Source organism: Cardiocondyla obscurior, linkage group LG03 (genome assembly GCF_019399895.1).
Source record: "Cardiocondyla obscurior isolate alpha-2009 linkage group LG03, Cobs3.1, whole genome shotgun sequence".
Lineage (NCBI taxonomy): Eukaryota > Metazoa > Arthropoda > Insecta > Hymenoptera > Formicidae > Cardiocondyla > Cardiocondyla obscurior.
Window position 1 is genome coordinate 10,224,061 of NC_091866.1, and position 20,072 is coordinate 10,244,132.

The window sequence follows — 20,072 nt, forward strand, 5'->3', positions numbered from 1 at the left end:
TTAGTCTAAATCTTCCTTATTGTTTTAAAATGTAATAAACAACCGTTTTATTCAGGTTTAAATATTTTTATTTTTTTGCAATCGGCTATAAATATCATATTCGTATATATACACAGTTTGCATTAGTATTATATATACAAAGCAAAAGTATGTCTGATTTATTGCATCAGTTTTATAAATTTTATTCCTGAATAAGAGTATTGCTATTGAATGTATACGTGCACATTATTTTCAATAATTTGTTAAATAATGTCTCAAATAACAAAGTTTTGCATCAAAATTAATAAAATAAAATTCACTCTAAATTGACAGAAAACTAATTTTGAGAAAATAATTAATTAAATTGTTTGTTTAAACATATCTTTAAAATCGCTTATTCAAAACTAGAGCGTACTATTAACATTTTATCATTTTAATAAAGAATACCTATTTATATAGTTACTATGTTTTTATACATATATAGCGCGAAACGGAATCACGTTTCTTAATATGAGAAATCTGTGACAGTACATGTTGAATACCTACTCAATAAGACGAAACGCAATTATTTTCATTTTTACATTTCTCATTTACATATTAATGAGGACTAATATGTATTAATTATTCTTATTACAAATTCTTTCGATAAGTAATTAGGCGAAAGCATTCTGCAACCTGGTGGAAAATACAATAAAAATCTGAATAATAGAGTAGAATATTGCAATTTGAAGGGCAGTGTTATTTTGCTTACAAAAAATATAATCTTTTTCTATTACATTTTCTTAAATAAGAATAGACTGTCGCCATGGCATGGAATTCGTTTACGTAGCAGTCAGTCACATTCAGTGCAGTTACTGCACTAGTTCAGAGGTTATCTTTCTTCTTGCACATTAAGAAAAAAAGATAAATTCTGAACTTTGTAAGTAGCGCGGTTACTGCGCTGACTGCTGTGTAACGAATGTACCTCATATGCAAACAAGTTTTATTTAAAAATAAGAAAAAAGTATCCCGCTATTGAATAATTAAGTTATCGTTGAATTTCTACTAATATTCGCATTTTATCAATAACGATAAGACGAAAGAATGTATTCACGCATCTTTTCTCACAATAATCAGAGAACGTCGACACATTTACAAGATATTTACAGCGTCGCTGTAACAATAATATGAGCAAGTGACAGATTCGCAAAATCAAAATTCTAATACTTACTTAACGTCATAATATCACATTTACAAAAATGTTTAGTCTTACACATTTACAAACAAAAGTATAAATTGATTTCAAAGTTTGCATGCAATTTGATACACGTAATTATATCTCCTTTTGTTATATAAAGTGCAAAATTTATAATGATATTTATTCAATAATTTTCGATAATCTTCTAAATAAATTATATTTGCTAATTATGTAGTGGAAACCCAAGTATTTAAATTAATGAACTGCATTTAACATTGAATATAACTATCTCATATTAGCGAGTTATTCCAAATATTAAAACCACAGAATAACAATCGATAGTGATACATTTAGCACCAAATGCAGTTAGTTTCAGCTTCTTTTTTTTCTACTAGAAAACAGTAGTGAAATTAAAAGCTGGAAGGAATAATTTCCATTACGGGATTACGAAAAATTAAATAAATAGACAAACGCGGATTGTTTCTTTACAAAAGTATAAATTAATGGCAAATTGTATAATTTGGCACTTATATACAATACTAATATCAATTAATGTGTTTAAATGTCAGAATTAATATTTTTACAATTAATTAAATGATTTTCACCCATACGAAATGACGAAAAATATTGGCATCTGTTATTTTCAATTCTTTTCGAGATCATGGAAATCTTTTGGAGAAAACAAACATACGTTTTTATAAATCTCGTTAAAATATACATATATAAATAGAAACATACGTTTGTATACTTATACAATGATAAATACATCAGTACACTTTCGAAATGAAAGTATCAGCCTTGCTATAGTATAATAATGATTACGACATGCGTAACGCAAGATCTTTAATTGTTACGAGTCATCATGTTCGTCCATCTTATTTCCAGTCCCTAATGATCTTGAAGATTGCTCCAAATCACAATTCTCGTTGTTGTCCATTAAGTTTTGCAAATTTTTATTTGTCGATTCTAACATCGTGTCAAATATATCCGTATCTTCAGATTTTTCGATTCGAATATCATGTTCAATATTATCTATAAAATAATGAAATTTAAATCTTTTATAATAAATTTTTAATTTATTAAAGAAAAATGTATCTTATCTCTCATTAAAATTTACGACATATTACATATTTTTTATACAATTACGCTACATACCGTGCACTTGTTTCGGCCTAATGAGAACTTCTTTGCTTTCCAACGGTTTTAAGGATTCTACCAGGCTCACAACCTGAGAATTCGTGCTCGCGTTAACATCGTTGTTTTTTCTGTAAAATAAAACATATGTATTTATTAAAAAATCTATAAAATATATTGAATTGAAATATCTGTCGATATTATTACTACTATTCTATGTACCAACCTATACTGTTTTTCCTCCGATGTAGAGATAGTCATGGATTCTATTTTCAAAGAAGACTCTCGATCGATTGTATTATTATCATTATTACATTCTTTTTTTGGCAAGTAATTTACATTCTGTATCACAGTTTTAGACTCAACGTTAAGAATGGCCGGTGAATCAAAAAGTGGTGAGAGAACTTTGTTTTCCGAAACGTCGTGCCGTAAACGCGTGACCACAGATACAACCGCTGCTTTTCCAGACTACAAAATATAATTACACATGTATATAAAACGTCAAACTAAATCAAATGGAACAATAATGATACAAAAGATATGAGATTACCTTCATATTTGTTTTAATATATTCTGCATTTTGTGACGAGTTTGAAGTCGGAAGCATAGTTTTTGTTTGATCTCCATTGTTTAAAGAAATATGATGGGGTTGAACATTAATCGAATTTGCGTTATGTTGACTCGTGACGCACAGATTCTTTCCTCCCATTATTAATGCTTTGCTGAGCGCTTCCTAAAATAATCGATAAAGCAATCAATGCAATAAAATCTTTATATATTTAACTTTTGCTCTTTAATTTTTTTTTATTCTTGACTATTATTAGAATACCTTGCCTGCGTGTGATAGTGTTACAGCTTTTGCCTTTTGAATGACGATCACGTTAGTTTTATTTGGTTTAATGTTAGTATAATGAGGCATATTTACAACTTTCTTGGGGAAAATACCCTAAAAAATGTATACATATGTATATTTAACACAATTTAATATAATATTCATATTTAATATAAAAAAAAAAATAAGCAGGAATAATTATAATTAAATTTACCGTTTTGGCAGTGGCTTGGTGATCAAAGGTTGTAATTTGTTCGGATGGCAGTTTCTTACACATTAATGTTATGGGAACTTTAACTTGAGGCGGTCCAGGGCCACTAGATACAGTGGTTCCAGGATACACAGACATTGACTGTGTTTGCCGAGAATCTAAAGATGTAACTCCTTTAATTTACAAAATTTATACGATATATAAAAAACTGTGTTATCGTTTCATGCATTTATTTCTACAATTTTACTAGTAATAATATAAATGATACGAAAATAATACTTACTTGACACTTTAGTACTTTGTATTGTAATTGGCGTCATAGAGCTTTTTATAGACGACGTATTCGAGTTAATACTATCAGACGTCTGAGTTTTTTGTGCACCACCTGCAACAATATAAAGACTGACGTGAAATCGATTGTATATCACAAAATTTTTGTAAAATTAAATTTGATTTAAATTGAATGTGAATGCGTACTTATGCTATCTTGAAATTGTGTGTCGCTGCTTGAATGTATTTTATTTATGCTCAATAAACAGCTCGTTATTGCCGGCACTACTTTCGTATTAATCCTATTTTGCTCAGTGCTTACTATCGTCTTAGAATTGCTGACGTTGCTAATACACGTAGATGTTGTAACTACATGTTTATTTGATGTAACTACAATGCACTCACTCGGATGTTTCGATACTGCTGTACTGTCTCCAGATTCTGAATTTATCACAAAAGTAATTGTTAAAAATTAATTAATATATAAAAATACATAAAATATATTAAATAATATAAAACTTTTTTGTAAAAAAATTATTTTTCGGAAGAAAAAAACCACCAACCTGTAATCTCGTTATCAGTAACCGTAATTAATGTTAAATTTTGACGCTTGGTTATTTGTGATGCTTGCTTATTTTCAGAAGTCTGCAAAATATGATTCGGTGCTTCAGATACTGCTAAAATTTTATTCGGTGGCGCCGCTGACAATGGAGAAGAACATTTGCGCTTTTGAGGGAACTCCTTGAGCTTTTCATTAGCTTTATTATGCATATCTTTATCATCTGTCTTCTCATTTTCGATTAAATTTAAATTCTACAAATTATAGGAACAACATGATTTATAAAACTAAAGATAGATAATATGTGAGGATAATACAATATCTGTATTGTAAGATAAATTAGGTAAATTTATTATATTTTTACTTACTTCTGCCGAAACTTTATTATCAACTTTAGTTTCAACATTATTTAGTCTCGTATCAATAGACAAGTCTTCTTCTATTTTTACATTAGGATGAGATTCAGTTTCAATAACTGTTAATAACAAAAACATATATTTAAAAAAAATAATATAATTTAAATAATTTATTATAACAATTATCATTAATCAAACCTGTCGAGATCTCAGATTGTCTAACAGTATTACTTCTATCAGGTTTCCTATCATTTGCAATTGCAGTTGTAAAGGACAAACTATTTGCTAATGTAGTAAATGCAGACCGTGCTTTCAATCTTGGTAAAAGAGGAATAGTTCGACGACCTTCGAGAGTCCAATCTATGCCAGTATTTGGACCATTAAGTCTAAATAGCAATAAGTTAATAATAAATATCAATTAAACAAATAAATTACACTGTTGTAGAATTGCATAGAATACATACTGTTCTGCAATTGTTGCAAGTTTCTCATCATTTACCGCTCTCCGTACTTCTGCACGGTGTCTTTCATTGGAGATATGTAACACTTTAGCAAGTTCTTGCAATAATTTCTGTTTTTCATTGGTAAAAGGGCCTTGAGCTCGTAGAACAGATACCATGCTTCCATAAGCATCTAATTCTGTAACATATAAAATATTATACATTAGAATATGTAAAAAAAATTAATAAGCTACTACTGAGCTCATAATTATATTCTTTTTATATAAATTTTTATAAACAAATTTTTTATTTAAATTCTAATCAAAGAAACATATTAAATTTTAATCAAATGCAGGGTACTTTAAACCAAGTTCTATTTCTAAAAAATGTAATTTTTGCAATAGTCTATGCAATATATATATCAAAATATAATTTTTGTGTTATATAATCATGCAGTTTCTACATGTATTAAAAAAATATTCTATATTTTTTTATATAAAATTCTTTAAAATAATGCATATTACAAGTAGATAAGTTAATAAATGTATCTTTAAATCTTGATTAATATTTAAAGCATGTATATAAATTATCCATATTATTATAATACTTTAAGAGACATTTTTTATTTACTCTTGAGAGTCTTATATACATGTAGAGCATAGATACAGAAATAAAACCTAAGTACTTTTACTATAAATTTCCCACTAAACTGTCTATTGCAAGTGATATCTAGAATCAAGATAATACAAAGGTCGTTTTCTAATATTAACATAAAATAATAGTCACAGCATTTGAGTTCTAAAGCACTGCCAGAAGAGTTATAGACATCAAATTCATATTTTCCAACATCGTGTTTCGTATTAAATACAGCTATCTGGCGCCCATCCGATAGAAAGATCAGTGTTAACTGCTGTTTAATAATTAAATACAAAGCGAGGAAGCCTCCATGTCAAGCCATAGTCGCTACCGTGTTGTTGGATCCTCAGAATTTTTTTTAACTCTCGCTCGTCGAGAGACGCGCGACGTGGAGGCCGCGATTTCACCGACGACGTCATCGTCGTGCGTGGGAAACACGGCGAAAAGGGCGTCTGGCGTCCCGGGCTGATTTTTTATGTACGTGACACGGAGTACAGCCGATAGGCAGCACGTCGACGAGGCTCGCTCGTCCGCTTGCTAAACGAGGCTATCAATTCAGCTCACATAACCTTACCAAGACATCGTAGGCACTTCCTGCACTCGTCGCGAGTCATCTCTGGCCGCACCGGCCACATGATTCCGCGACTCTCCCGCAGGCCGGGTCCCGAATCACACGCACAGGACAACGAAATCGGCGCGCGTTTCCCAGCGCATTTTCGAAACCCTCCGTTGACAGTCGTGCGAGCCGTGCGACGTGAGTTGCCGAGCTAGTACTATTTCGTTAGTAGCGATTATTGGAACCCTTGCGGCCTGTTCAGTTGATCGTCGCCAGGTTGGCAGCCGCGGTTGCGCGGCCGACCAGTGCATCCAGGAGTGCAACCGCTCAGTGAGCTCTTACATATGATTAGAACATTCTTTAAGATCTGACGATACCCACCAATCTGATGCAAGAATTCACTGAGCGCTCTCTGAGCGGTTGCACTTCTGCACCCGTTGGGTATCGTGAATCGATCGCGTCTTCGCTCTCCAATCACATAGCGGAGTAAACTATTCTTCTTTACTACTTTTTTTTTACCATTCAAAAGAGAAAAATTAACTTCAAAACAGCACGGTCAATTTAAAAATAAGAAGACACTCATGAAATGGATTGTGAAATCTAACGTAGCTGATTCGATTGAGTTCAATCTTTTATTTAAAATAATTCTCTCTTCTTTTAATTCAAATTGGTTTTTAATTTATGTAGTAAACCTTGATATTTTTTCAACGCCCAGTATTATGAGTCGATTATTCCCGGACTGCCGGAGCATGACCGTAGGGAGAGATCAATAGCGCGTATAGGATTGAATTCGTCCCGTGCACTCCGTGCAGCCGTAACTCCTCGTCCGTGAACCTGTCCCATCCCTTGGACGCGGAAAGGCTTCGCTTTCCATACATGCGCGCGTGTGCGCGAGCGCGCGGTTCGTTCAGCTGATCCGCGGTCGACGAGTGAAAGTGCTCTGGATATCTGCCGAGCCGTAAAAACCGGAGCGGGACCTGACCGTTCCCGTGTGCAACGCGATGCACCGTTGGGATGCGAGGTGGTGACGTGCCGACCGAAAGTTCCTAATGCAACCTCAGGTAGTTAGCGGGACGATAGAACGCCGCGAGCAACCGCGAGCCGGAGGTTGATTTCTCTGAGAACAATTACAAGGCTCTTTCCGCCCAGTTCTCTTTCTCACACTCGTTTTTGTGACTCATAACGTCGCGACAAGCAAGTCGTACGCAGCTTTTATTTTTTTTTCAGTCGAAATAACGCTACAGAATTTTTCCGAAAAAGTGAATTGCTCTTCTCGCAATTGCAATTAATACGATTTTAAATAATTTTGTTTTATAACGTAAAAAATAGAGAATACTAAATTTTTTTACGTATATAAAAATCCGTACGTTTTAACAATATTTAAATTAGTTTTGTAATTTTTTTTTATTTTAATGTGTATTAATTAGCTTAATTTTTTTTGCAGCTTGTTTGCTTATGCTGATACTCATGGAGAAGAGATTGGATTTTCGATAGCCATGGCTCTAACATGCATATTTGGACCATTTTTTTGCATTGTGTACATGTAGTGTGATAATATGCAAAAGCATTTCAATTTATTATTGACATTTGTTGGAGAGAAATTGCTTTTGATAACTGCACTTTCAGCATGGACATTGGAAACTTTCATGCGTGTACAATGAAGTATTAATTATTATTAACCAAAGTCAAGTTTGCATTATTATTGGATTACTACATTTTATAATTGAGGGAGAAACTGCATCTTCTAGTTGTGAATTTAATATGGACAGTTTGCAACTGGTTCTGGTGGCTATCATTACATTTATCTGTGGTGTAATATGTACCCTGGCATTACAGTTTTACCTGTTCAAGAAGTATTTGGATTCAGGACCTCAAGTAGATCCACCACAGAGACAGCTGCAGCATGGCAAGGCTCAGTTACCTAAAGAACTGCTGGAGCAAATACAGGAGGAAAGGACAAATTCTAACAGCAGTATGTCCCGTCAGGCAATGTCCCAGGGTAACGAGAATCTAGCCATAAATCTTACGCTGCAGTTTCTTTTTAATGAACTGAGAAATGCGGAGCGAGTTCGTTTATGGCTTTATAGAAAATTAAATAATGAGTTTAAGGAGCTTCTGACGCAATCAACTACCGCTAAATTGTTAGACAGTGTGAAAGTAAGATTTAACAATTAAGACGATTTTAAAATAATATACGTTAATGCGTTTGTTATAAATCGTAATAAATCCCCTGTAATTTTTTGCAGTTGAGAGACTTGAATCTCGGTACGCAATTTCCAACAATAAAGGGTCTAGAAGTTGCCGATTCGAAAATCGATGCCGACACAGGATTGCTGGAGTCTCTGGACTTGGCCTTAGATTTACATTACTCAGGAAACTTTCAATTGTCTATAGATGTTAAGATGGTGCTTGGTAAAACAGCTTACATGGCGTTGCAAGGTAATAAATAATTGCATGTAATTAAAAAAAAAAAAAAGAAAAATATATTATATTGCATCTATTTTTATAGTAAAACGTATTAGCGGTAAAGCTAGACTACAGTTCACTCGTGTACCATACACACATTGGTCGTTGAGCTTTTATTCAGATCCGATCTTGGAATTAGAAGTCCAGTCGCAGTTCCAAGGCCGTCAATTACAGCCGCAAATAATCTCGATTATCACCAGTCAAATTAGACGAGCGGTGAAGCGAAAACATACTCTACCTCGTTACAAGATGCGTTACAAGCCGTTTTTCCGAAGATTGAATGACGAAGCTGTGGATCTTTTAGAGGTAAAATGTGCTCCGTTTAATTTAAATATTTAGTCTTATGTATTTCGATCGTGCATTTGTGGAAATTATAATTCAAGAAATAAACCTTTTTTTCGTAACTACTTCGTAATTTCAACTTTGATTAATTTTTGTACAATAGGTTGCCAGTACTCAGCTCACTCCAGGATACTTGGAAGTCGTATTATTGGATATTAGTAGATTAAATCTGGTACCTATTATCTTCAATAATGGAGAGGACATTTCACAAGTGGAAGTGTACTGCACCATGAGCATAGATTCTACACCATGGATTTACTTAACGCAGTACAGTGGCGTTCCGTACATGGTGCTAGATTTAATCATCAGTAAGACGGGTTCCCAGCAGTTGGGCGTGGTGTTTAAACAAGAAGTCGTGCCAGAGATCGGTCAGATGTGCGTGCTAGTCGAAACCATAGTGTCCGGCAGTCCAGCAGCAATCGCCGAAATGAGAAAAGGCGATATTCTAGTGGCGGTGGACGGCAAAAAAGTGTCAAATATGAATCAAGCAGCAAAATTTATCAAGTCCGCTGTACAGCGGCGTTTTATTATCAAGGTAGAAAGACGATATTCGAAAACGGATTCGAATGAAAAAGGACAAAAATCGGATAATGAAAAATTATTCTTTGAAAGAAAAGCGTCGAAAAGCGATTCTGTGGGCCGACTGGACAGTCCGAGCGTTGAAGACGCTGGCAAAATTAAATTTGAGACACAAATTAAATACTCCGATTTAAAAGATTCTGACAACGACCTCACGGAAACCCGATCAGAAAGCGGTAAGCTATTTAAGAGAAGAAAAAGCAGCATCCAGACAGAAGAAGCCGCTCAGACGCCTGACACTACACCATCTCGACGAATTTCAATAGTCTCCACATCGTCGGCGTCATCTAGCAATGTTCAATTTTATCTTCCGGATGACAGTAGCACTACCAGCATCTCTGATTTGTATTATAATACGAAAGATAAACCATATGCCTCTCTGATCACCTTTGAGGAAACCAAGAGCTTCCGTATCGATTCTGAATCGCAATTCTTAAACGTAGGCGTATGGGGTCGTGTGAAAGGCGGTGAAACGCCACCGAAACTGTTGGGCTACATAAATGCGCCTGTGAAATTAATCTTGGCGCAATGTTGCACTTCCACGACTGGCCATTACTTGAAATGTCATGCTTTATTACCTCCAGACAGTGGTAAGTTAAAAAAAAAAGATTTTTAAGAAAAATTAAATAAATAAACTTAAATTAATATTTGTATATAATTTTTTTTAAAGCTTCTTTAGCGACGTCATACGTAAGACTGCAAGGATACTCAGGATTCGATCCGACGCTCTGTTACGGTGATATTCTGTTATCGTACATATGGGAATCTTGTCAACCGAGTGACAATATCGGTGATTTCGGGAAGAAAGAGAACGCAGAAACTGCCAAAATTCAACCAATTCCAAATGAGGAAATCGCCGATAAGAAAATTCACGATTTCATCAGGACGCACTTTCACAGAGCGACGCACTGCGATTTCTGTACGAAAAAGGTATGACATTATAAATTAACAATTTACTTAGTTTGCCGAACTGTTTATGCGTGTAAGTTTTTAATATTATTTTATTAGTTACTACAAAGCGAGCGCTTTGCGTGACTTACTATTAATTTTTTCTTTAAAAAAGAAATCTAATCATTTACCTATATAAGGGGCTAAGAAATTTAAAATAAATAAAATAATAAATCTGTTAATTCCGAGGTTTCTCGGTGCCGAGGCTCCGAAAATGCTTGAAAAGTAACAGAAATTTAGAATGAATAAGTCGGTAACCGAAGTCAGGACGCCGCTCGGTTTTACCATTTCTTTTACCATTGGGTAACATGCAATTCAAACTTTAGCGCTTTTAGTTGTTAATTATAAAATGGCGACTTTCGACTTATTGACTCCACTCTTCTTTTACGCACTCTACGTTCTGGCGCCTAAACTTCGGTCATCAACTTATTCTAAGCTTCTGTTACTTCTCGAACATTTTCAAAGTTTCTAAAAGCACCAAGAAATCTCGGAATTAATAATTTTTTCCTCACCGACGGCAAATCGAGATCGCGAAATCGTAATGGGAATCAACTTGTGGGACTTTATCTCTTATTTTATTGTATCGGGAGATTGAACTTCTGTGCAGATTTGGTTAAAGGATGCGGTACAATGTCGAGATTGTGGAATGGTGTGCCACAAAAAGTGCGAGACGCGTTGTCAAGCGTCCGGTACTTGCAGCGCGGAGAGTCTAGCAACTTTGGCGATGGAAGCTGACGAGATCGAGCCAAATGTCGGTGATATCTCTAGCCCAGAGATCTCTCTGACAGGATGCGAAGATAACGTACAGGTACTCAAGACGTAGTTAGGGCGTTCTGTTACCCGCAAACGTAATCGTGTCGAATTTTGCATTGCGATATATATGATGCTTCCATATCCAACAGCAAATTCGGACCAAAAGGAAACGAAAAAAATTTTTTACCTTTGATATTAGCAGCTAGGAAACATCTATTTATTCTTTTAAAAATAATTCTTCTCATCAGTATTTTTTTAATATTAAAAGATATACTGTTTTTTACCTTCTAGTCCGATGCTGTGAATTTTAATGATAATAATTAGTATCATTAACATTATTTTGTATGTTTGTATTATAATTTAAATACCGCAATGTGTTTTTTCACACAATACATTTACATTTACACAAATGTGCAATTTATAATTGCATTGCGATGTTGAATCATCAACTGATGTGCAAATGCTCTACAACTTATCATTTTTTAGAGATTTTTTTTTTGTTTGTAATATTATAATTTAAATATTGCCTAATATTTATATTTTCTCATGTAAATAACAAATATGTAAAAATAATATAAAAATATTACGTGTGTATTACATAATATTATTTGTATAATAATCTTGTACAGTAATATTATGTAATACTTTAGGAATCTCTAAAAATGATATATTTTACATATTTTTAGATATAACCATATGGACTTAGGTCCGCATTTTAAATATGTTCAGTTTATCTAACTTTCTTATTTATTTATTTATTACTTTTTACAAAGTTATATGACAAATTTATTAATTTGTTATGTACTATTTATTTATACTATTTATTTTATCGACATATTTTAAGCACTGACCACGTGGACAATGATCATTATTACATATCGATGAAATATAGGAGCGCTTAATGACATGTCACATGGTTAAAGGACTGTATAATGTTTGAGAAACTCACGTGTGTCTTTAAATGCATTTATCTTAATATTTTATATATAGAAAGCAAAGATTGTTATGCGTAACTTGCATTCTGTTGTTGCCAATAAAATGAACTGAACATATGCATGGGGAGGTGAAGGTTCTTTGTAAAGCTTGCACCTTGACCTTGCCTTTGTTCTCATTGAATTACATACAAGTAGAGCAATAAGTTTAATTCTTTTTTTCATGAAACCAATGTTTTTTTTTTTACAAATTATCGATAAAGTATATAATCTGTACGTTTTATTATAAAATTAATTTTTTTTCGATATACATTTTTGTGACATGTACAGCATCTATTTTAATTTTATTTCGATTTAATATTTCAGATTTTTACTAGCAAACATATATTACTTAACAATTTTGTAGACTCTATACTTTATGGATGAAACAACACACACTTTAAGACGAAAATTAATGCAATCAGTTTTGCACTTTATGATTTATTATTTTATAAATAGCTTGTTATTGTAAATGGTGAAAAGTATTAATATATTTCAAATCCATTGATCAATTAATCAGGGACCAAGTATGATGGCCGTGAAGGCTAGTATAGCTAACACTCTGTTGGGCCTGAAGAAGGCCGGAAGTACCAGTTGCTTGGCTCCACCGGCTTCCGGTATTGGTCTGGCATCTCGAAGTCTCCCCCCAAGTCCCTGTGCATCCCGCAAGGTAGAATAATAATGCACATTTGTTTGCCCGAAGCGGAGAAGGATCGCACGTTCAATTACAAAGAAAGAGAAATATATAACTAAAAAATTTTAACAGACTTTATTCGTTAGTGTTGCAATATTAGTGGGCAGAAAACACGAACAATTAAAGTTAGTAATATTACAATTTGGGTATAATTATAAATAATATTTTTTAAATAATTAATAAAGGTTTTGTGTTTAAATATGTTAAAAAATATAGTACTTTGAATAAAACGTTTTTTTTGGTAGTAAACTATAATAAAATTTCACACTTGATCATTATATGATCATTATAATTTTCTTATTAGAATCGTATTAAACCTTCTCCGCTTCAATTTTTTCCACTCACCTTTTCAAATTGAAAGAAGAAAAATAATACGCTCTTTGGAAGATTTTTGATATCTTGCAGTTTTCATGCTTGTATGTTCATTCATTTCAATCATCATTCCTTCATCAATCATGCGTTATAATTGCAATCGAAGACATTTATTAACTCGCACGCAAGAATACAAAATAAAGAGATTAATAACTACATACTAATGATGAATCAGAATTTTAGACAATTTTAATCCAATTAATTATATTAATTCTTTTTTTTCTTTTTATAGATTGTCTATTTACAAATATTATTTGATCCCTCAATATTCAGTGATTGTTCTGTCATCTAGAAATTATTATTTCTATCATAAGATGTTGTTTCTGTCGCTTGCTCGAAACTGCTGCAAGTTATCTCGTTGATGAGGATTTTCAGCAACACGATGAGCGCTGATCACGGCACTGATTGCATTGCAATTGCACCTTAACACTGGAGGCAAAGCTTGCATACGGTAATCATATAGATGTAGGAAGATCAATGCGACTCACACGCACGATCGGTTCGACCGCTTGATTATGTTTCACTTTCCGAATCTACATAACATCGAACAAGGATGCTTCTCATAGAGATTGCGCTGAATTAATCAATCTGATCGAACTGTTAAAACGTTTAGAGTTCATTGGCTGGAGGTCTGGGAATAAGTCCTGACCTCTTGGAGGGTGCTGAGCCAAGTGTTGCAGCTCCACTTATGGCCGGCGACTTGGACGACGGTCTTATGTCTAGAGCTAGAGACACCGGCAAGTTCTTATACAAGTACTTGGAACCACAAGAACGCGTCGATAAGATCAATACCATGGTACGCAAGTATTTTTTATATGGAATAATAAAAAAAAATGACTTGAGAGGTTTATTCCACGCTTATGGATTTAAAATTGGTAGACTCGAGATATTTAGAAAATTGAATTTTTTTTTATTAATAGTCCAATCTAAAAGTCTTCGGACTTTGAATTCTTTTAAAATATAATGAGAATACGTTTACTAAATTAATATTTTCTTCTGTAGATGGGAAAATTGAAGAACGCGCTAGACGCCGAAACTACCTCAAGATTGGAGCTGTCTCATAACGGGGATGCAGACAGCATGAAGCTAATCGCGCAGAGTGACCTACGAGTGCAGGCGTTAAGTGTGCTGCTTTTACATTATTGCGCCGGGTTACAACACGCGCAGGAGGTGGTGGACCGACCACAAACCAGTAAGGAATCTTAACAGAAGTGCATCCAGTAAATACGGTAGCTTTTTCGCATTTTTTTTTTCTATCTTTCTCTCTGTAAGCAGTAAACGTGGAAATAGTAGCGATATTTGATAATAGAATAATAATAGTTTACTTTTATCATTTATTTCATAATGAGCAACGACTGGATAGCACTAATGCAACGTTACATCAATTTTATGATGATATTACCATTTTTTAAATATTAACAGATTGGTTATAAAAATTGTAACGTTACACCAGGCTGTATAAAATGTATAGAGATATTTATATTACTATGCACAGAGATAAATAGAGGAGCAAATATCTAACAGTATTTATAATCACATTCCATTGGTGCAGATATTAATTATATATTATATGTATGTAATAATTTTTTTTTATTGTTTCTACTATATTTAAAATACTATTTTACATTATTTACGTAGCCTTACTATAACGTTACATAATTATGTATTTATCAAAGTTAACGTTGATGTAACGTTATAAATATTATATATGTATATGTGTATGTTAGAATATTACAGAGAGAAAGTGAGAAAGAAAGAGAGAATATGTGCGTTTGTTTGATTTTGAATGCATATATATATATGTATACATATACATATGTATAATGACATAGCTGTTCCAAAGCCTGTTCTACATTAGTCAATTGATTGAATTTTAACACCATTCCCTCGAGTGTTAATAAAAAAAAATAATAATGATAAAATATACGTAATAATTTATTAGTTGAAATTTTAACTTTATAATAGCAAATTTTTAATGATAAATATTTAACAATTATATTTTTCTCTTCTTTCGAAAAGTTCTAAATGCACGTAAATAATACAATTTCGTGTATTTAACAATAATTTATATACATCGCTGTGTAATACTCAGTGACAGAATGTCGTTCACCAAGACAGAACACCAAACTCATTAAAAGTAGTATTATTAAATTGTTATAATAATGATTGCGTAAAAAAAGTGTGTAAAAAGGTGTATGAATTCACACAGAAAGGAGGCTTTTATTTTGTGAAACAGTGCGCGTTATTTAAAAGAAGTTAAAAACTTTTGGTAAAACAGTACAATTTTCTAAATGCCTAATAAATATATTTTGTCCGATAACAATTTTATGCGATACTAAATTCATTAATGTAATGTGTGATGAATATGTTATATTATAACGTACGAATTTATAAAACTATTTATAGATTGAGATGATCTGGATAGGTGTTGAATACAGTTGTGCACAGTTGTGCATTGCGCCAAAATATGTGTGATAAAGGATACCTTGCACGGTTCTCGTAACATTTTCAGACCTCACGTCTCTTTTGACAAAGTTGTTCAAACCACTTTGCGATTTTAATGGATCATTTTTAAAATAATTGACAGAAGTAACTTTAATATCTATACTGCTTTCTATCTCTTAAATTACATTTTACTTCTAATTAAATAATTCACTTTCGAATTATAATCGTACAAAAGAAATGAAAACAGATGCCATGACCTTTTTCAGTGTCTTACTTAAGAATCGCAGATGGTGCCAAATAACTTAAACCTCAACACAGAACATATCTATAACTGGAACAATTATACCGAGTGGCATTAAAATATATATTCGTACTATAAAGCTGAAGAGAATGTACGTTAATAAGAAAGTTAAAAGTAGGAGAGTTGGCGTTATATTTAGCATTAGACATAATTCTGCGATTCCGATCTCTATTTACGTAAAATTTGCATTTGGCTTATGCCTGCTGATGGCAATTGAATAGTCAAGTGTAACGCTAAATGCGCTGAATGAACATACAGATAATTTTGACTGTTGAATCTATAATCAAAGAATATTACTGCTTTTGGCCTAAATCAATAATTATATTGCTGTGACGACAGGTAAAGAAGCCTACTTGCAAAATTTTGACTGTATTTCACTTAATTGTTCACGGTGCATTTAATAGATATACGACGCAGCTTCGTATTAGCGAAATCCATCCATAAGCATTTCTGTGTGACCGTATTTTAAGGTGTTGCGCGTCTCACGTTTACAAATCGATGTATTATCGCTCATTGTTATTATATATAAAGTGAATATAAAGCTGAATATAGATTAATTGTTGATCATGATAAACCTCGCATGGTTTGTACGCCCTGCGCGCTATCTAATTGCGAGGTCTTGATTGATAATGCAAATCCGTGATACATAAAACGTCGATTCCGGAATCGAATTAAATTCTTGTCTATGAATTAATTACAACCAGTGCTGTTATATAAAATTGACTTTATCGTATATTTCTACTGTTACGTTTTGCAAACTTAAATTAATTTGTAAGCTGAGTATAATAGTGATTTTTTGCAAAGCTCGGTAATGCCAGAAAGAAGCAAATATCTTTTGCTCTTTAATTTATCCTCGTATAAAGGCGCACGTGTTTCAAGAGTTCGCGCTGTAAAAGATACACAGAAGGCGCAATAAAAGCCACCGAGATGGGGCGGACCGTGTCGTCGAATCGCGTTGTTCGCGTCGGGGAAATTCCACGATGAAAAATAGACATCCGCGAAAATCGAGGTCGCGTGAACGCACGTCACTTCTGTCGACATTTCTGTCTTGCGCGTCCTTGCTAAAACTTTTCGTGATCAACTGATCTTGCAGTAGTTATATTTATTTGTACACGTTTATCCAAACTCTTTATCTAAGTATTAAGAAGACTTATTTGACTTTTGTCCCGCAACTTCATAGAAAAAAATAATTTGATTAATTCTTACAAAAAGCTTTTATTTCAGATAGTGACTACAATTAAAAAAAAAAAAAAATTATTAAACATAAAGAAGCATGATGAGAATAGTAAAGACGTCAAGAAAATACGTACACGTCCAGCTGTTTTTGTGAAATCATCGCCGCTCACGCAGACAGTTTTCCAATAAACAACGAAAACTGAAAAGCACAAGGAGAACAGGCGGCTGCACATTACAAAGAATGGACGTTGACAACGACGATGCCGCAGGGCCAATGTACGCTGATTTCGAGCCAATGTGTTTTCCTCTGACAATGTTCCGCTGGCGTTTTTTCTTCGTTAAAAAAGAAAAAATATAAGAGCGGAAGTCAGCCCGCCAACGCAAAAGCTGCGAAGGCATTTACAAGTTAAGGAAGATAATCTAAATAATTAAAAATGTGAGACCAAAATAGATTAGGTTTGGAAAACAAAGATCTTGAAGGACCATGCATTTAAATGGAATCCAAGAGTTTGACTCTTTCGATTCTTAATTACATGTACATATTTAATAATAATTATACATTTTTTAGGAGTTCAAGAATCCGGATATCTAAGAATACAGGAGATTCAAAATTACATTCAAGGATTCGAGAATGTCGCAGCGACTACCGGAACCACGCGTCTTCGGCTTTCCTCCCCTGGTCTTCGTCATTTACACGTCCTACGTCGCACGAAGAAGCGAGAAAACAACGAAGAAGTCATGGGGGATTTTCGTCTGCGGCTGGCTATTTTTGTCGGCAAAATGTACGCGCAGTATCTCCTGGCCATAAGCCAATTATACCGTGGACCCGTATAAACATTTTGCCCCTGTTGAGCATTGGGCTTCACGGTGAATGGAGAGCAAAGTCCTCGTAGACGGAGGAAGATGAAGCGCCCGAGTGGGGTTGCAGACGATGGCAAAATTCATTTCACCGGTTAATCTTTGTCGCTTTTCATTCTTTTTAAAAGATATAGGCGATTTCAATTACGAATGGAACAATTTGAATGCGAACCGAGATGCTAAAAGATATAGGCGACTTCAATTACGAATGGGACAATTTAAATGCGAACCGAGATGCTAAAAGATATAGGCGACTTCAATTACGAATGGGACAATTTAAATGCGGACCGAGGCGCGAAGGTATGATCAAATAAAATCAAGCTAAATTGTTTTTGACTGATAAGAAATAAGAATGTGTTTTCGCGAACATCGCCCGTCTTTCTTAAATTAGAAGAAAAAAAAAATTACTTTGGAGTCGTGAAAAAGATCTAAAGACGGTCGATTTCTCGCGATCTCCGCCAAAATTAAACGTGCCTGTATATCTCGCGTTGCTTTATGCGGCGAAAGACGGTCACGCTTTTGGCAATTTTGCAAGTTCCTCTGGACATTCGCATGATAATTCACTGTTACAACGAAACAGTGACGCACGTCTCTACGGCGATTTTCCAAATGTTACACTGAATTGCGCATAGTAAAATGACGAGCACGTGATAGAAGTAGTAAACATTTATTGCTGTTTTAAAGATATTTTTCTGCGAGTCAGTTTTTCGGTGAAATAATGATACTGGTAGAGGAACATAATAAAAATGCGATAAAATATAAAATACTATTTTGATACATTGATAATAAAATCCAGAGTGACGCAGTAGGCAGTTTGTCTCGAGAGTAGTATTTTATATATATATATAAATAGAAAGTAATATCTTTAAAGATATCGTTAATGATAGGAAGATGTCTAAGCGAAGTAATAATTGATATGTTGCAAAATTCCTTTGTTTAAAAATACTGCGCAATCAAAAGCTTGATGCGTCAACATTGCCACTAGAGCTTTTTTGTTTTAATGTGCGATCTCGATTTTCTAAATATAAGATTTCATTATTCAGTCTTAGAACTAGAATTCAATTTCTAAATTTACAGATTTTTTTATATAAAGGTTATAAATTATTTTTATTACAGATATCAAAAAAAAAAAATTTATTTTAACGTGGAAAATATTCAGCTGAAGAAGTCGCACGATTTTAAAACATTAATTGTTATATGCAATTGACAATTTGTCTCCCGGCTTTGTGAAACAAATGAAACCCGGTAAGACACCGAGAAACCTTTGAAATCGCAGGTAAACCTTGAATAAACTTGAATCTAATGCGGAAATCCCGACGTCGAATTTGACAGCTTGCATGTCGCGCAGTGCATCTGGCTGCGTTTGTTTTCAAACAAAGAGGGAGAGTGGAGTGCACGCACACATACAAAGTAGTCAGCTGTTCAAGACGCTTCCTCGACGGAGGGAGAAGTGGAGAAGGCTTAAATAGCACCGCGAACATTTGTGCAATCAGTGTTGGACAGAGACGGGCCTCAGTAGCCGTGATTCTTCAAGTATTTTTGAAGGACCGAGGATCCAAAGTTCTGCAACGTTGCGCAGGAAGTCGGCCGGACCTACGTTCTGCTGAAGTTCACTTGCGAAAACGACAGACCCTTCAAAAGTCACTCTTGACTTCGTCCCGGGATATCATCTTCAGATCGTGTGAGTTCTGAAAAACGTGTGCTTCGGTGAAAAAAAAAAATCGGAAATACTTCCTTTAAGAACTCTCTGGTTTTATATTTAAATTAAATTAAATTCTTTGATATAATTTGTGTCGGTTTACATCCTAGCAGAATTTTTGAAGGAAAAATCAACTAAACCAAATTTAAAAGACTAAATTCTTAACCGAAGTTATTTTTCAATACCGCAGACTTGCAGGACTATAGTTTGGATGTTTTTTTCTAACAATTTGTTCGAATGTGCGAAGATTGCTGCTGAATTTTCAACACGACGAGCTCGAAGAATTCACGCACCTTTGTAGTCAAGTTGTAATTCCTT

General features: G+C 33.8%; 2 protein-coding genes across 9 annotated transcripts; one reads left to right on the top strand and one right to left on the bottom strand.

Annotated features, from left to right (window-relative positions):
- Positions 1–13: 13 nt before the first annotated feature.
- LOC139101427 (BRCA2-interacting transcriptional repressor EMSY) lies at positions 14–6,358 on the bottom strand. 3 transcript variants are annotated; one of them, XM_070654565.1, is made up of 13 exons: positions 6,169–6,358; positions 4,983–5,157; positions 4,717–4,904; positions 4,531–4,637; positions 4,167–4,416; positions 3,811–4,044; positions 3,617–3,718; positions 3,337–3,491; positions 3,120–3,236; positions 2,841–3,023; positions 2,517–2,758; positions 2,312–2,421; positions 14–2,188 (listed from the first exon to the last, which is right to left on the bottom strand). In XM_070654565.1, exons 1-13 carry the CDS (start codon positions 6,227–6,229, stop codon positions 2,007–2,009), a joined length of 2,106 nt encoding a protein of 701 aa, XP_070510666.1. In that variant the 5' UTR covers positions 6,230–6,358; the 3' UTR covers positions 14–2,006. The 3 variants fall into 3 exon arrangements, with proteins under 3 accessions (XP_070510666.1, XP_070510665.1, XP_070510667.1); XM_070654564.1 differs by having other exon boundaries at positions 3,337–3,506; XM_070654566.1 differs by lacking the exon at positions 6,169–6,358 and adding an exon at positions 5,745–6,114 and having other exon boundaries at positions 3,337–3,506.
- Positions 6,359–6,827: 469 nt separating this feature from the next.
- Pdzd8 (PDZ domain containing 8) lies at positions 6,828–20,031 on the top strand. Of its 6 annotated transcripts, XM_070654377.1 has the most exons (13): positions 6,836–7,211; positions 7,595–8,307; positions 8,397–8,589; positions 8,660–8,922; positions 9,062–10,127; positions 10,208–10,467; positions 11,093–11,293; positions 12,730–12,879; positions 13,889–14,071; positions 14,278–18,355; positions 19,172–19,300; positions 19,388–19,736; positions 19,945–20,031. In XM_070654377.1, the coding sequence occupies exons 2-10, from the start codon at positions 7,912–7,914 to the stop codon at positions 14,479–14,481; spliced, it is 2,916 nt and encodes a 971-aa protein (XP_070510478.1). In that variant the 5' UTR covers positions 6,836–7,211; positions 7,595–7,911; the 3' UTR covers positions 14,482–18,355; positions 19,172–19,300; positions 19,388–19,736; positions 19,945–20,031. The 6 variants fall into 6 exon arrangements, with proteins under 6 accessions (XP_070510481.1, XP_070510482.1, XP_070510478.1 ...); XM_070654376.1 differs by having other exon boundaries at positions 14,278–19,300; XM_070654378.1 differs by lacking the exon at positions 6,836–7,211 and adding an exon at positions 7,237–7,513 and having other exon boundaries at positions 14,278–19,300.
- The last annotated feature ends 41 nt before the right edge of the window (positions 20,032–20,072 follow it).